The 16,580-nt window shown below is 61.4% G+C and overlaps 3 protein-coding genes across 8 annotated transcripts; all 3 read right to left on the minus strand.

Annotated features, from left to right (window-relative positions):
- Positions 1-1,972: 1,972 nt before the first annotated feature.
- Positions 1,973-5,121, minus strand: GJA4 (gap junction protein alpha 4). Its single transcript, XM_038160570.1, has 2 exons — positions 4,967-5,121; positions 1,973-4,150 (listed from the first exon to the last, which is right to left on the minus strand). Exon 2 carries the CDS (start codon positions 4,128-4,130, stop codon positions 3,099-3,101), a length of 1,032 nt encoding a protein of 343 aa, XP_038016498.1. The 5' UTR covers positions 4,131-4,150; positions 4,967-5,121; the 3' UTR covers positions 1,973-3,098.
- Positions 5,122-5,760: 639 nt separating this feature from the next.
- GJB3 (gap junction protein beta 3) lies at positions 5,761-11,317 on the minus strand. 5 transcript variants are annotated; one of them, XM_038160583.1, is made up of 4 exons: positions 9,898-11,303; positions 8,584-8,719; positions 7,023-7,809; positions 5,761-6,744 (listed from the first exon to the last, which is right to left on the minus strand). In XM_038160583.1, exons 3-4 carry the CDS (start codon positions 7,778-7,780, stop codon positions 6,729-6,731), a joined length of 774 nt encoding a protein of 257 aa, XP_038016511.1. In that variant the 5' UTR covers positions 7,781-7,809; positions 8,584-8,719; positions 9,898-11,303; the 3' UTR covers positions 5,761-6,728. The 5 variants fall into 5 exon arrangements, with proteins under 5 accessions (XP_038016511.1, XP_038016509.1, XP_038016510.1 ...); XM_038160581.1 differs by lacking the exon at positions 5,761-6,744 and adding an exon at positions 8,213-8,387 and having other exon boundaries at positions 6,763-7,809; positions 9,898-11,316; XM_038160582.1 differs by lacking the exon at positions 5,761-6,744 and having other exon boundaries at positions 6,763-7,785; positions 9,898-11,317.
- Positions 11,318-13,144: 1,827 nt separating this feature from the next.
- Positions 13,145-16,266, minus strand: LOC119710985 (gap junction beta-5 protein-like). 2 transcript variants are annotated; one of them, XM_038160577.1, is made up of 2 exons: positions 16,142-16,266; positions 13,145-14,823 (listed from the first exon to the last, which is right to left on the minus strand). In XM_038160577.1, exon 2 carries the CDS (start codon positions 14,797-14,799, stop codon positions 13,972-13,974), a length of 828 nt encoding a protein of 275 aa, XP_038016505.1. In that variant the 5' UTR covers positions 14,800-14,823; positions 16,142-16,266; the 3' UTR covers positions 13,145-13,971. The 2 variants fall into 2 exon arrangements, with proteins under 2 accessions (XP_038016505.1, XP_038016506.1); XM_038160578.1 differs by lacking the exon at positions 16,142-16,266 and adding an exon at positions 15,242-15,476.
- Positions 16,267-16,580: the final 314 nt, after the last annotated feature.

Genomic DNA, 16,580 nt, shown 5'->3' on the forward strand with positions numbered 1-16,580 from the left:
CATTGACAGGGCCCTGTGGGCAAGTGTGGCCATGCTGTGGCCCTTCCTGGCATCCTCCTGCCCTGTTCTCTGCCCTTCTTCCCCCTCAGCTGTGACTCTGCTCCCACCTCGGCTCTTCCTGAGTGGGTCAGATTTAGACATTTGCTGTTTGCTGTATGCTGGGAAAGGTTAAAAATAAACTCCTTGGTGCTTGGCCAGCACCTCAGGCAGAGCCTTTCAGGCAGGACAGCCCTCTGTCCCAGGCCATGGCAGAGCTGAGCAGGGTGCCTGGCATGGACTGGTCCTCACTGGGAGGAGGGCAGAAACCTCCCTGCAGAGGAGCCCCAGGGCTCCTGGGGACGGTGACTGGCATTAGACCAACATCCCCAGCAGGAATTCGGGTTCTAGGGAGTGTGTGGTCCCTCCGGGACTAGCAGAGCTGCCTCAAAGTGTTTCCTAAATCTGGGGGTGCCCATGGGAACCCCTCAGTGCAGCCCCCAGGCTGCCTGTGCCAACACGGGGCTCAGCATCATCATCCAGGGCCGGGTTTTGGGGGAGTGAGTGCCATTCCCACGAGGGACCAGAGGGAGCTGTTTACTCAGGAGGGATGGTGGAGGTGTGAGAAAGGCCTGTCTGGCCGCTGTCTGTCCCCGGGCTGTGCCAAAGGGCTCAGCCTGGGCTCTTATCAGCTCCAAACTTTTATTTGCCTAAGGGCTGCCCGCCCACCTTCTGGGAAGCTGCTGCCAACCGCAGCCCCGCTGCTGCCCCCTCCCCAGCCTGGCCCGCAGGTAAAGCCCCTCGCTGTTGTTGTTGGCAGCGCGTCCCGGCGGCAGGGGGGTCACTGCAGCTGCCCCGAGGCACTTTGTCACAACACGGGAACAATGGTGGGACGCGGAGCCGTGTTTGTGCAGCGCCTGGGCACTGCGCTATCCGGGCAATGGGGGTGGGGGGGTCTCGGCCGTCTTGTTTTCCACCTTGCGGGGTCGCTGGGAAAAGCGTGATGCTCCCCCCGTGCCAACAAAAATAGGAGTCCGGGAGAGGGGAGGTGACCCGGGGACTCTGTGGTGGGTAAACACGGCCCGGCTGCTCTGTTCCCTTTCAGTCTCTTTCCTCCTGACCCAGCACACCGGGCTGCTGCCCCCAGAGCTGCAGGGCTCTGCTGGTGCCTGGGGAGCACTGGGATGTGACCCCCCATTGCGCTGGGGTGGCCTGGCAGGTCCCAATGGGCAACTGTGGGAGCAGGGCAGGGTCCCTCCAGAGAGAGTGGGAGCAAGGCAGGGTCCTTCCACAGCAGATCTACCCCAGCATCCTCCAGGGGGGCACAGGGAAGAGCTGGGAGCTGGTGGTGTGCCCAGACCCCCACCCCAGGGGGCTTCACCCCCCTCATCCAGCAGGGAGGAAGCCGAGGGTGGGCTCGGCTCCCAGCCCAAGGGCAGCACAGCTGGGTGCCTCCCTCCTCATTTCCTCCAGTGGCTGATGGCAGTGATACTGCCCCATATCACCCATATTTCATTTTCTCCAGGGTATTTTTAGCCTGTCCCACCCTCACTGGAGAGGCCCTCGAAAGAGAGCAGGCTCTGCGCTGGCCTGGCTTGGCTGGGGAAACTAAACAGCCCCAGCCACATTGTGTGCCTTTATCTGTGGCTCATTTCCACCTATTATGCAGCCACGAGCAGCTCCATGGCCTCTGCTGGGTTTATCTGCAGTGGAGGGAGAGGGGCTGAGCTCTGCTTTGGGCCACCATGAGCCTGGGACGTGACAGTTCTGTGAAAACCCTGAGTTAAGGCTGGCCTCAGGGGGACAGGAGGCCACAGCAGGGAGGGTTGTGCTTTCAGTGGGTGAGTGGCACCCACAGCACAACTGGGTGTCCACTTTCCCCTTCACCCCAGACCCATCACCCCCACAGGACAGCATTTCCCCCTCCCTCAGCCCCAAACCCTCACCTGCCCTCCCGGAGGCAGCTGGAGGCTGCAGGAAGCACAGTCACACCTCCTTCACCTTTTCTCATTCATCCAACTTTATTCAACAAGATGCAACACAGAATCTGCCAGGGGAAGGGAAACGGTGCTGAGGGCAGTGCCCACACCCCACCCTCACACCTGGGTCACACAGGACCTGCAGCCCCTTGGTCACAGCAGGACAATCCCCTATCACAGCTTCAATGGGCTGGGGAAGTCAGGGTGACAGCTCCTGTGACAGCAGTTTGTCCTTCCAGCCCACCCCCCACCAGCCCCTCAGCCCGCAGCAGGAGACGACTAGTGCAAAGTAATAAAAACCCCAAAACCCTCAAACTATCAGGTGCTGGGCTGATTCCACCCTAAAGCCCACGGGGCTCCAAGGCACACGGCCAGGCTGGACACGGCTCCCCAAAGTCCCTGCAAACTGCACCTTTAAGGCAGAAACTCCATGCTCAGCCCAGCAGGTTAAAAATAACTTAAAGGCACAAATCCCATGGGAAAGAGCCCAGGGCTGGGAGGGGAGGAACTCACACTCCTGGGTCACCCACAGTGACCCAGGGATCTGCTGGTGACAACAGAGCTGGCTTAACCCCTCAGTGTCCCATGGGGAGGGGGCAGCTTCTGCAGCAAACCCTGGGCAGGTGCCAGGGCCACTGGAACGGGATGGGGCTGGTGGCCAGGATCAGTCAGCGCTGCCCCAGCCCAGCTTTTCCCGGCGGCTCAGCCTGCTCCGTGTGGAGGCTGGGGACGAGCAGCTTCCCACGGCTGCGCTCCTGGCTCTCGTGCTGGCCGAGGCTCTGGGGTCTGGCTGAACCGCAGCTCCCAATGACCAGCAGCCTCCAGCCAGGGCCTCGGGGACAGCCTGTTCCACGCTGTGGCTCCAGGGCTTTCTCCCTTTCCCACGGCAAGGCACACAGGACACGGTGTCCCGGGGAACTTCGTGCAGTTTCCTTCCTTGCAGGGTCTGTGGGGAAAACCGGCGAGAGCTCCACGGCCGTGCTCCCGAGCATCCCATCACAGGGCGGGCAGGTCTCTGGAGCCTCCAGAGGGGAACGTGTACAGCACAGAACCAGGCAGGAGGCAGATGCCTGCCCACAGCCAGCACCTTTGCAGGCACAAGGGACCGAGGAACGTCCCCCTGCCACCGGGGCCAGCCCGGCACTACACATATTGCTTTTTGGAGGCTGAGCTCCCGGGCCGGCTGCCCGGCTTCTCCTCCGGGGCGGAGGCTTCAGCAGCCCCGGGGGCGTAGGGGTCTGACAGGGGCCTGGTGCCACTGCCCAGTGCCAGGTTCTCCTCGTTGCGGTAGTTGGCCCAGTTCTGCTCGCTGGAAAGCTTGTTGTAGGTCTGGTAGGAGGGCGCGTGGCTCTCGGCCATGGGCAGGAAGGGATAGTGCTTGGGCGCGTAGGGACTCGAGACCATGTCATCCGCAAAGGGGTCCTGGCTCGGTCCAGCTGGCCCTGACACCTTCTTGATGTTGCTAAGCAGGTTCTTGCAGCAGAGGTGGAAGAGCTCCAGGAGGTTCAGGATTAAGGAGATCAGGCCCATCACCAGCATGAAGATGATGAAGATGCTCTTCTCGGTGGGGCGGGAGATGAAGCAGTCCACCTGATGGGGGCAGGGGTCCCTCTTGCACACGTAGCGGGGCACCATGGAGAAGCCATACAGGTACCACTGGCCCACGAGGAAACCGGCCTCAAAGATGCTCTTGCAGATGACGCTGGTGATGTACGTCCACATCAGCGCCCCTCGGATCTTGAGCCGCCCACTATCTGTCACGTAGATCTTGGATATCTTCTTCTCCAGGGCTGCCAGGGCCTGCTCGATCTTCGGGTCCTTGCTGTGCACAGCCCGAAGCTCGCTCTCCTGCTTCTTCAGCTTCTCCTCCTTGCGGGAGAGATAGACAACGTGGCCCAGGTAAATCAGAGTCGGGGTACTGACAAAGAGGAACTGGAGCACCCAGTAGCGGATGTGGGAGATGGGGAAGGCTTTGTCATAGCAGACGTTGGTGCAGCCTGGCTGCTTGGTGTTACACACGAAATCCGACTGCTCGTCCCCCCACACGGACTCCCCGGCCAGGCCCAGGATGAGGATGCGGAAGATGAAGAGCACGGTGAGCCAGATCTTCCCGATCACAGTCGAATGCTCCTGGACTTGGTCCAGCAGTTTCTGCAGAAATTCCCAGTCACCCATCTTCCAGGAACCCTTTGCCTCTGCCAGCAGAGAGAAGACAGCAGCCACGTCAGTGCCCTGTTTCCATTCTGGGGAGCACAGGGCAGATGTGACCACCTAAACCCTGCTTTTTCAGGAAATAGCTGCTCTGCAGAGTGTCCCAGCAAACCCTCTGAGGAACATCCCACTTCAGAGGGAGGGAGGGTTCCAGGCAGCGTTTAGGAGCCCCAGAGGGCTCCTCCTACACGGTGCAGGAACAGGGAGCTGGGAGAGGCAGGGATTCTCCCCTCCCAGCAGCACCCACAGCTCGTGGCTCTCCCGGCCACTCCAGGGACAGCCCGCAGCCAGTGGGGTTTTGGGGCTGCCCAGGGAGCTCAGGGCACCTGGAGAGGAGGCACCGTGGGGGCTCACAAATTTACTGCTGCCCTGGCTTTCCCAAAAAGCAGAGAGCAGGATGGTCTAGAAGGGAAGCACAACCCCTTGGGGTACAGCTGCTACCCCGATGCCTATTCAGGGCTCACCCCAAACTGAACGGACAACCTCCCAGCAGCTCCCTTGCTGCGGGGCGATGGACACCCAGCCCCAGTCCCGTCCTGTCGCCAGGGGATCCCCAGCCCCGCTCACCACCCTGCTGCCGCTCCCAGGATTCTGGGGAGCCAAGCCCGCACCCCGCGGGCGCTCAGCCCGGCTGCGAGGCAGGGACAAGGCGGCCGCAGCCCCGGCTCCTCATTAACCGCTGCTAATTAAGCAGAGAAGCGCTCGCTGTGCCGTTAAAGGAACCCCCGGCAGCGGTGGGATGTCCCGTGCCCATCCCGGTGTCCCCGAGCGGTCCCGGTGTCCCCGGTGCCCTCACTCACCTCCGCCGCGCCGGGCACGTCCCGCCGGGCTCGGGCCGCGCTGAGTGTGAGGGGTCGGGCCGGGTGGCTCCGCTTATTCGGGGCCCGGGGAAGCCGGAGGAGGAGCGTGGGCAGGAAACCGGGGGCCGGGGCTTAGCACCGGGCCGGGCCGAGCTGCAGGTGTGCGGGGCCGCCCCCTCCCGCGGCCCCCGGACGAGGGGGCGGCCCCGGCGGGCGGGGCGGGGGCGGCCGGACCCGTCGGGGCCGAAGCTGGGGGGGAACGCTGGGAAGCTCGGGTTCTCCCGCACTCTCATCTACGGCTGCGGGTCCGCCACGGGGTAAACCCGCTGAGCCAGAGCCCCCGGGATGCTCCGTCCCCCGCCCGGTGTCCCGGGGATGTTCCGTCCTTGGCCGCCCCGCCCGGAGCGCGGCTGCGGCGCTCGTGGTTTGCCCCCGAGGGTCCGTGCGGCGCGGCGGGCGCTGGGTGGTGCTGGAGCCCCACCGGAGCCCGGCTGCGGTCCCGCATCCCTCCGGTTCCCGGGATGAATCCATCGTGCCTGATTCCCATCCCGCATCCCGCAGGCTCCGGGCTGAGCCCCACCAGAGCCCAGCTGCGATCCCGCGTCCCGTCGGTTCTCGGGATGAACCCCAGCGGAGCTCGGCCCGGAACTACCGCGCAGGCTCCAGACGGAGCTTTGCTGTCGGGGTCTCAGCACGCCCCGACACACTCGTGGGGCTGTGAAACGCGGGCTGAGCGGAGCTGGGAACAGCCGACCCTCTGCTAGTGCTGCTTAAGGAGAGATTAAATGGAAATCATTTCTATTTATTGTAATATTTATCAAGGTTTAGTAAATAATTGATGCTCATCCCTCCTTGATTTCCTTGGGGGCCAGCATGAGGTTCTGCTAAATTAAAGTTTAACGACGCGTGACAAGCTGGGAGAGGCGGAACGGGCGGACGTGAGCTCGCTGTGGGCTCGGCCAATGCCCAGCTCAGGCGGATGAGAAGGACCTGGCTGCAGGCTCCTGAGGAACCTCTCCCTGTCTTCTGCCCTCACCAGTCCCCCAGTTTCCAGCGTGCAGAGCAGATCTTGGTGTCTCCAAACACGACATTTATTGGACTTTTGGATCCGTAGCTTGTGCTGTGTGTGATGTGCATCTGAGATGAGGGGGGACACAGAGGCACCAAGGGAAGCAGCAGAGCCAGCAAGGGCTTTTGGGCAAGACATGACTTGGTGCTTGTGTGAGCCAAGGGGGAGAAATAGCAAACTGAGCAAACCGGGCAAACTGGGCCAGCAGAACAGTTGCCAACAGACTAGAGCCCTGGTCCTCTGTCATTGCTTTGGGTGCATGAAGAGAGCTCTGGCCACGGAGCCCAGAATTCCTTTGGTTTCTTGGTACAAAAGAAAGCAGTGCATGTGTGAGGCACAGTGAGCTGGGAGGACTGGCACGCCCTGGGTCACACCAGCCCTGGCTGGGCACCAGCTGGGGGCACTCACACCCAGCATGGGAGCAGCAGAGCTGCAGGACCCGAGAGAAGCTGCTGGACACGGAGGATCCGTGCGCTGCTGTGATGTCCACGCTCGTGGCACTGCCACCTGCAGAGCTCCAGGGCTGTCCTTGCCTTACCTGTGTCTGCTCAGGCACCCGTGGGTTTCTCTCCAAGGACATTACTTTGTTGGGTTTAGTCATTTTTCTCACGGGTCGACTCTTGAGGGTTCAGGGATTTGGCAGGCTGGAAAAGCCAAGTTGAGGGGAATGTGAACCAGCTGGGATGGGTGAGGTCACAGCTCTTCTCCTCTGTGGAAGAACAGACACACTCAGGCATGGCCACGGGCAGCCAGCACCCACCTGCCACCGAGAGTGTCCACACCACTGGGACAGCCAGGGACGTGCCCGTGGTCCCAAGCAGGAGGGTTCCCATGGATGTGTCCCCCTCCCCTTACAGCCACTGAGGTCCTGGTTGAAGAGTCTGGTGGTCACCCGTGGTGCCAACCATCCCTGGCACATACCAGGACACTTCTTCCCCCACCACCCTTCCCAGCACCCCTCAGACAGCAGTCAGGGCTGCCACACACCTAGGCTGGGACTTGTTGTCCTTCTCCTCTGACTTGACGTGGCAGTGGCAGGTGGAGGCCTTGCTGTAGCTGACGGAGCGCTTGGTGGATTTCCTCCACTTCCTTGTCCTCTGGACAACTCGCTTGAAGATGAGGTAGAAGATCTCACAGACAGTGAGGACAATGCAGATGGAGGAGGCTCCGACCATGAAATAGGTGAAGACCCTCTTCTCGGTCGGCCGAGCGATGTAGCAGTCCACGGTGTTGGGACAGGGATCCACGTTGGAGCACTTGACCAGCCGTGGCAAATCGAAGCTGTCCCACATCTTGTGGAGGAGGTAGAGGAACAGGATCTCTATGATAAGCTTGAAGAAGAGGCTGAACAGGTAGGTCCACCACAGTCCGCCGTGCTTCTTGCCCGTGTTGCTGTAGAGCCTGGGGCAATTCTCTCCATTCTTCTCCCGGTTCTTCCTCTCGCGGTCCTCCCGGTAGGCCACGTGCATGATGACCAGGAGGGAAGGACAAGTGACAAAGATGAGCTGCAGGGCCCAGAGGCGGATGTGGGAGATGGGGAAGAAGTGGTCATAACACACGTTGGTGCAGCCCGGCTGCCGCGTGTTGCAATCAAAGTCCTTCTGCTCGTCGCCCCAGACCTTCTCGGCCGCCACCACGTAGACCAGCACACGGAAGACAAAGACCATGGAGAGCCAGATGCGGCCGAAGGCTGTGGAGTACTTGTTGACCCCGCTGAGCAGCCCCTGCAGCGTTTTCCAATCCATGGCAGCTGAGGGAGACCAGAGTCACCAACCTGGAGAGGTGGAAGGAGCAATGGGAGACACCACTGGGGCTGCACATCTCTCGCTGCACTGACTCACTGACCTCTGAACCCTCTCCCCCACCACCTTACACTCATCTAGGATGGGGGCTCTTCACCCTTGCAGACAGTAAAGCCCATCCTCACACACTCCTGGTGACAGAGGTGACTCAATCTCTCTGCACTTCCTTCCGACGGAGCCTTTGCTGTCAGGGATGAGCCACCGGGCCAAGTCCCTGCCACCAGCTCCCTGCCTGATTGTGAGTGCTGGTGCAAACTGGCAGCACGATGTGCTGGAGCAAGCCAGGATCACCAGCCAAAGGGGAAATGGCTGCTCCTGTCCCAGCTGGGGTGCTGGGACATGCCAGGGACCTGTTTTCTCTCTCATAGGTGATACCTGAGGCAGCCCAAACACAGGTGACAGTGGGGCTGCAGAAAGTGAGAGTCCGTGTGTGTCACAGTCTGCGTGTGTCACCAGCATGTCACCCTGGCCAGCGCTCTGCTCCTGCTCCGGCAGCAACGCCGGAGGTGCCGACGGCCAAACCGGCTCTGCAGCTCAGCCTGGGGCTGCCCTGTGAGAGGAGGGAGACACGCTAAGCCTGACCTGGAGCTTTACTGCACCTGGATTCACAAACCCGGGTGGTTTTCACAACCCTCTGGGCTGTGAAGGTGTCTGCCCTGGCAAAGAGATTCACAGAACACTGGGTCACTCCCACTTCTGAGGAATTGCTGCTGCCTGTTGCCCACCCAGTGCCTTCCGAGACGTACCTGGAGGAGGCTCAGGCTCCTTCCCCGCTCACCGGGGGCTGTGGGGTGGGAAGTGTCCAGCACGGGGCATAGCCAGGGCACGATGGCAGACTGGTGATCAGGGTCCTCTCATCCAGTGCACTGTGGTGTCCCAGGGCTGTGGGGTGGAACAGAACCTGGAGCACTGCCCGGAGCCCGTGGGGCACTCTGGGAGCCTGTCGTTGGCCAGGGCCACCCCACGGCAAGCCCCGAACCTGTGGCTGTGCTCCCACACTTCTGGTCCAGGGACACGTGGGAAGAGTGGCTGGGCTGAGTGGCCCCAGGCTGGGGTCCCTGGCAGGGACAAATGCCAGGGCTGTGCCTCTGCCCATGCCCACACACCTTCCCTCACCACCCCATCTGAAACCAGATCTTCCTCCCTGGCAAAGCCTTGGCTGGGAGTCAGGGTGGGGAGCAATCACTGCGTTCCCACCCAACCCTTGGATTTAAAACCGGGAGAGAGGAGCTGCTGTTTTGCCCCCAAAAGCTGGGGTTGACAGAACCTGGACACTCTGCATGCCCCCAGTGCCAGCTTTCCAATTCACCCACGACCTCATCCCTGGTGCCAGTGAGACCAACCCAGCACCCGGCTGCCCATAACCCACCTGCCCAGCACCTGTGTGCCCGGTTCAGCCCAGTGCTGGCTCCAGTCATGGACCCGCAGCAGGGCAGGAAGGGGACGTGCTCTCTGTGCCAAGCTCTGTGACAGCCCCCGTGGCAGGGGGTGCGTGCAGCACTCTGTGAGCCCCCTGGGCTCCCCGGTGCTGGATGGCAGCCAGGCAGAGCAGGGGCAGCGCTCAGGTGTGCTCAGCTGTGCCGGCAGTGCCCGTTTGCCTCCCGCAGAGCCCGGCACCTTTGCCAGCCCCCGGGATGCCAACCCACTGCGTCACGGCCAGGTCCTGCCCCGTGTGGGCGCAGGGCGTTGGACCCGACAGCGCCCTGCTCCCACCTAGGCTGCAAACTCAGCAGAACCACTTTTCTCAGGGGGTCTCTGCCTCTTTTGGGAGTGGGACAGAGGTGGCCATGGGGTGGCCATTGCTGCTCCTCGGGGCGCCACGCTGTGCCATTCCCCTTCATCACCCCATGGGACGGGGACCCCGGCACGGCCTGTGGGGTCCTGATGTGGCACTGTGTGATGCTGGGATCCCCACCTCTGACCCCACAGTCACAGCAGCCCCAGGTCCCGCCTGCACCCCGATACACCTTAACACAGCTTCCACCTGCCCCCCGTTACCCCGCGGGGCTGTCCCCCCTCAACCCTGGCAGCCCCGGGGTACCCCGCGCCCCGGCAGGTACCTGTCCAGGTGGGAGAGCCAGAGGAAGGTGTCCGGATGGGATCGGGAAAGCTCCTTCCCAGCCGCAGCCCTCCTGCACAGGCAGGGTTGGTGTGAGCGTGCGAGGGGAGGGGAAGGGCGGTTGGTTCGGTTCCCGGTAACTGGGTGAGTCTGGCAAACAGCTCCCGGAGAGGCTCTTGCTGCGCACATGCACACACACGCTCGGCTTGAACAACAAAAGGCAGGTCACATCGCGCAGGGAGATCAGCACGGACGCATTCCTCCTCTGGAAACACCAGCAGCTCCTTCCAGGTGATGTCCCAGCCCCTGCAGGGATGGTCTGGGCACTGCAGGCTGGCAGCAAGGCCAGACACCTGGCACTGTCCCCCAGCTGTGGGCCCACCAGCAAGCACTGCTCAGAGCCCCAGATGACGCAATTGCAACCCACTTTGGAAATGGTTTTGCCTTAGTAATAGTTTTGCAACAGCTCATCGGTATCTCCAACCTACAGGAACTTGCAGGCACCGCCCTGGCGGGGCCGGTGTGGCCAGGTGGGACCTTTCCCTAGAGCAGGGTGGCACCAGGGTCCCCGTGCAGCCGGACCCTGCTCTGCTGCTGCCTCATGCCGCACCCCCAAGGGACCTGCGAGGTGTCCCTAAGGGGGGTGTCCCTCTCCCCAGAGCACCGGGGGCTTCCAGGAGGCTGAGTCAGCCCATCCCACCGGATGTCCCATGGATCAGCCGATAGATGCCTGTGCCGATGTAGCCGGGCAGGAATGCGCTTCCCTTCCCTCACCTGGTTTCTAGAGTGCCCCGAGGCTTCCCTGGAATCCCACGGCACACCCTGGGGCCGATCAGCCGTGCTGGAGCCACCTCGGCACCTCGCCAGGGCCAGCCCTCCCATGGGGACACGTCCGGAGAGCCCCGGGGTGCTTGGTGCCTGCAGAGATTTGCTCCCTGCTCTCCTGGCACACAAGGAGCCGCTTGCCCAGAGGCTTTTTGTCTCCAGGAGGTCAGATAAAGCCAGTGATGGTTTGCCAGGCTGGGACAATGGAATGGGAGCCTAGGAGACCCAAAGGAAACCCTGGGGGTGCAGGATGGGGTGAGCCTGGAGGAGAGGACAGCCACGGGCACCCCAATCCCAGATGAGAGCCAAGCAGGGGCTCTGGAGCCTCCCTTCACCCCGGAGCTGCCCGGATCAGGAATTTGAGCTATGTTGATGCAGAGAGCTCAGCAGGAATCTGGGGGCTGTGGCCTGTGAGGTGAAAAACCCTGGAGAGAGGGAAGTTGCCAGAAGCACGGGCAGCTCTGATTCCTTGCAGAGGCAGCTGCTCCCTGCCCCACAGCCAAACCCTGTAAGGGCCAGGTGGAGAGTGGGGCCAGACCCCCCCTGGGCAATCTCTTGCCTGCAGTTTTGGAATTTCTGAGCGGCCCTGTGGTCACGGTGAGAAAGTTCAGGTGCATTTGGCATGGGCAGAAGATCTCCCTCAGGCAGTTGGGTGGGGAGCTGAAACAGCCCATGTTTTGCAGTGCTTGAAATGCTGAGCTGGGTGTTTGGGTGACTCCATAAATCCGTCAAGGGGCACATCCCTGCCCCCCCCTCGCTGCCATCCCTCTGCCAGTGTGGGCGCAGGGACGCGGTGCCAGCGTGGTTCTGCAGATCTCAGCACTTGGGAGCTTCAGGGGTATGCCCAGGGTGTGTCACCCTAGTGCCACCCTGCTCCGACACAGCAGGGTGACAGCTGAGAGGCCTCAGTGCCAGATGTGAACTGAACTGAAACACCCAATGGCTTAGGGAGGCCCAACCTTGGCTCCTCCATAAAGGAAAAAACCCAAACAGTGGAGCTGGGGGACGCCAAATGAGCAGGAAAACCTCAAACCTAAAACCCTCTTTAGGAGAGTCTCAAATGGAGCATGGCAGGATTCTGCCTGCCAACAGCTGTCCCCCTCCAGGGCCACATCCCCAGGGACGAGACTCCCCCGCAAGAACAGGGGCAGAGGAGTCATGGGGTCCTGGGAGCTGGCAGCCAGGGCTGGACATAAATCAGAGAGATTCTCCTCAATTCCCAGCAAACAGGCGGGTTTTGGCCAGGGCAGGAACAAGCCCAAGCTGGGGAGGCCAAGCCACCCCTGACCTGTACATGCAATCCCCGCCACATCCCTGCCTGGGCTCGAGTTAGTGGTGAGTTTCTTTAAAATCCCCTCATCCCAAAATTTAGGAGGTCTTCTGGGACCCCACAAGGAAATATAGGGAATTTCCTGTGTGAGGATGCAAACTCTGGGAAATATTCAGCTTTTATTGTGACACACCCCCTGGTTTGCTGACTCTGGTCCTGCCTCCGCATTCCAGGAGATATCCCAGTATCCAGACCCCTGTTTTTGCAGCACCAGTATCAAAAGAAGCAGCTGAATGCTCCCGTTTTTCTGCCTGACTGCTGCTTATCCCAAGCCTGGATGGTTCAAGACACTCAGAGCTGTGCAATGTTTGCTCTGAGCACGACAAAAGGGCACAACACCACCCAGCAACTGGATCTTCAGGCGTCTCTCAGTGGGCAGCAGCTCCAGCTGTGCTTTGGTGTGCAGAGGTGGGACAGGGAGGTTTTTCTGGGGCTCATCTCTGTCCCCATTATTGCCTGCAGAGGGGAACTCCTTGGGGTTTCACTCTCCAGCCTGAAGCAGGAGTGGCCAAGCTTGCTGGAAAACAAACAGCCCAGCCCATGCTCTTTAATTCGGGGCAATGGCTCGCACACAAAGAACAACTTGTGTCCTCTGACGTTATGCACTTCATAAAGACAACTTTCAGGTGGATAATCCAGCAGCAGGAGTGCATGGAAGGAAGGCAGTGCCAGCACAACTGCCCCTGAGAAGTGGAAAAAATTCTATGTGTATTTCATCTGTGTCTTTGACCCCAAAAGTCCCCAAACTCAAAGAGCTGCTGTGGGCTCAGAGGGCTCAGTGCCTGTGGCTGGGATCCCTCCAGGGCTTCTCCACCATCCTCAGCCCCACCAGTGGCTGGTTCAGTCCCTGCCCTCCCTTCCAGCAGTGCTGCAGCCCTGCCTGCTCTTGGCTTCCCTTCAGCCCTGCCTGTCCCCAGCAGCCCCTCAGCCTCCCATCCAGCTGTGGGAAAGAGCTCAGTTTTACCCACAAAGTGTCTCAGCTAGATTACTGCAATGATCTGTCACTGAGAATGGCCTCAGTCACATAAAGGACACAGCGATGGTGTTCCCTCTCCCCCTGTGCCACTTCTTTTGGGACAGAGCCAGGGAGCGCTGGCACTGTCACTGCTCATGGAAAAAATAATTATCACACCCTCTGAGTAAAGCAAAACCAGTAACAGATCGAGCTGCATGTTCAATGTTAATGTTACTTGTGAGTGCATTTGCCATGAAATTATTGTTAATTATTCATGCCAGCTAATGCTCAGCTGCCTCCGCTGGCCTCGGAAGTGGCAGCACCGCCCGTGTCACGGCCGAAGGCGATGTATTACAGCAACAAACGAGATCAGATTCTGCCATTTAATGTGTTTAATCAATGCTTGGGCTGTTTTCCTCTCCTGTGTTTGGCTGTTTTGCTCAGGTGTTTTGCCCTGGCCAGGCAGGATGATCCAGCAGCCCACAGCGGGCTCTGCCTGCCTGGCCGGATCCTCACGCCTGAGCTTCGTCGTGCTGCGGCACCGGGGACCTGCTCTTGTCCCCACTCAACTAATGAGTGTTATTAATGACAATTGCATCAGTCTGAGGTGGCCCTGACACCCACTGAGTGGCTGATGTAGGGTGAGATAGGGAGAGGGGTTTCCTGGGGGATCGGGGTGTCTGTCCTGGCTGGTACAGGCTCAGAGTCAGGGCACTGCTGCCATGGAGCTGCTGCTCCCTGCCACTGCCAGGGACAGCACGTGTTCTACAGCCCCTGCTTTACCCCAGATTCAGCAGGATGGTGTAAAGTGCCTTTCCCAGGACAGGAGAGGCAGAGACCCCTCGGGCACAGCCCAACTTCAGGATGCTGCCACCCTCAGTGCTCCTGCACTGGAGCACAGAGGAGGAAGAGCAGCCAGGAAGTTGCAGGCCAGGTGAGCAGCTCCTGCTTTCTCCTGGGCAGCTCTAGGAACCAGCCTCATCCTCGGACAGTGTGCTGGGACAGGAGGCCGTGAGCGGGACGGTGGCTGTGGGGGGTTTGTAGTCAGCCCCATGGAACACCTGCCCGTCCGTGCCCACGGGGTTGGCACAGGAGATGGGGCAGTCGTGGCTGTGCCGCCGGCCGTCCCCTCCTCCGGCCTCCAGGTGCTCGTGGCACCGCTTCCCGATCAGGTAGGTGGCCTCGATGAGGTTCAGCACCACACAGATGCAGGTGGTGACCACCATGAAGAGGGTGAAGATGTTCTTCTCGGTGGGCCGGGAGATGAAGCAGTCCACCACGTTGGGGCAGGGCGGCAGCTCGCACTTCACCACCCGGGGCAGGGTGTAGTTCCTGTAGAAGCGGAAGAAGATGTAGAGGAAAACCACGTCCACGGCGGCCTTGAAGATGAGGCTGAGCAGGTACGTCCACCAGAGCCCGCCCCGCTTCTTGCCGGGGTTGGGGTAGATGCGGTGATAATTGTCCCCTTGGATCTCACGGAGCCTCTCCTCCTTGGCCTCCCGGTAGGCCACGTGCATGAGGACCAGGAGGGACGGGCACGTCACCAGGATGAGCTGCAGGGCCCAGAGGCGGATGTGGGAGACGGGGAAGAAGTGGTCAAAGCAGACATTGGTGCAGCCCGGCTGCCGCGTGTTGCAGTCGAAGTCCTTGTGGTCGTCGCTCCAGACCTTCTCGGCCGCCACCAGGTAGACCAGCAGGCGGAAGATGAAGACGACGGAGAGCCAGATGCGGCCGAAGGCCGTGGAGTACACATTGACAGCACGGAGCAGCCCCTCAAACGACCCCCAGTTCATGGCTCCCCGATCCTGTTAGCCAGCCTGGGAAGAGAGAAGACACCGTGACACTGAAGCAGCAGCACAAAAACCCCCACCACAGCACGGTGTGGTTCAAGGAGAGAGCACCAGAATGGGATTTCAGATATCTGCTTCAGGTCTCCAGCCAACCCTTTCCATGCAGAGTTGCCTCTCCACGTCCCTCAGTTTTCTCTTCTGCAGATTGGTATCAATGTTGCTTGAGGAAGATCTTGCTCTGCAAAGACCAGAAGGAGTAAAAAATGCTCCTGGCATCTAACTTTAGGCACAGTTATTAACTTGCTTCCCCTGAGCTTCCTGACAAGAGTTGCGAGCAGCCGAAGGTCCCCAATAGATCCCCCGCGTGCCTCAAAGCACTGAGCCGTGCTCCTGGGGCCATCGCTGACCTGTGCTGGCACCCAGGGACACCACTGACAGCACCGACCTGCTCCGGGTGACGCGTCTCCTCCAAGCACCGTCCCCCACTCTGGGGACCTGACAACACTCGGGGTTTCTGCCACAGCCACGGCATCCTCCAGCCACCTCCGGTGCGCGGCTCAGCCCCCATCCCGCGCCAGCTCCCTCCTCGTTGCCCAGGTATTTGTTATTAATTCCCCTTACGTTGCCAGGCCTGGCCTAAGCAGACAACAAATAGGAGCAGCCGGGGCGTGACTCACCCGGCTGCGCTGTCCTCTCCCACCGCTGGAATCTGCCGTCGCCTCCGTGCTCCCCTGGGCACCGCGGGACGAGCCCGGTGCCACCGCTCCGTGTCCCCACGCACCGGGGAGCCCGCGGCAGGGCAGAGGCAGAGGCAGAGGCAGCGGCCGGGCTGGGGGGCTGCACAGCCCCTGCAATGCCGAGGGGCTGTCGCGGGGCCGGGCATCCAAAACAACCAATTGTCACCAAGCCCAGGCACCTGCGTGGCCGATTTGAGCCCGGCTCGCATCGTGCCGGATAAACGCACCCCGTGCGCCCTGGAGCTGCAGCAAAGACTCCCGGGGCTGCGTCTGGCGCTGGCTCTCCTTAAATATTTTAGTGGAATAACAAGATTCCCCCCCGCCGAGGGGTGAACACATCCCCTGCTCTGCACAGCTGAGCCAGCGCGCCCACCCGCAGGACCGGAGCGGCCACGGACGCTCCCGGTTCTCGTCCCTCCCGTGGGAGCCGGTGGCTCCCTGGAGGAACACGCGCACCCCAAATTCCTCCTTCCCTGTGCACGCTGCCGGCAGCAGCGCAGGCCGTGCCCGTCGCCCTGCTGCCAGGCTGGGCAGACGCCCTTCCCCAGCGCCCTCCCCACCTCCTCGGGGCCGGGGGTCGCGGCAGAGGGGGTCCCCAGGCCGCTCACCTGCGGGTGTCCCTCGGCGGCGCTGCTGCAGGTCGGTGCCTGCCCGGGGCAGGAGCGCATCGCCCGGCACGAAAGACAGCCCATGAGTCACCCCCGCGCTCCTGGGAGCGAGGAGGAGATTCCCGGGGGAAGGGATGAGGCTCCAGGTGGATCCCCACGTGTCCCACGGAATGGCAGGTTTCCCGAGGCGAAGGGCGGCCCCGCAGCGCTGCCGTGCCGGGAAGGGCTGAGCCGGCTGCTGCGCCGTGGGGAGGGGTGGGAGCTCAGGGCTGTCTGTCCTCAGCTTCTGCAGGGATGTTCAGCACAACCTGGGGTCCCTCCGTGCCTTCCCTGCACTCATCTCCCCTCGCTCCAAAGTGGCCGAAGCCCCGGGAGGCCCCACCTATAGCACTGGGAGCTTCTCAGCCGAACACCGCCCTTTATAATCCTTTTTTATTGA

This window comes from Motacilla alba, chromosome 23 (assembly GCF_015832195.1).
Source record: "Motacilla alba alba isolate MOTALB_02 chromosome 23, Motacilla_alba_V1.0_pri, whole genome shotgun sequence".
NCBI lineage: Eukaryota > Metazoa > Chordata > Aves > Passeriformes > Motacillidae > Motacilla > Motacilla alba.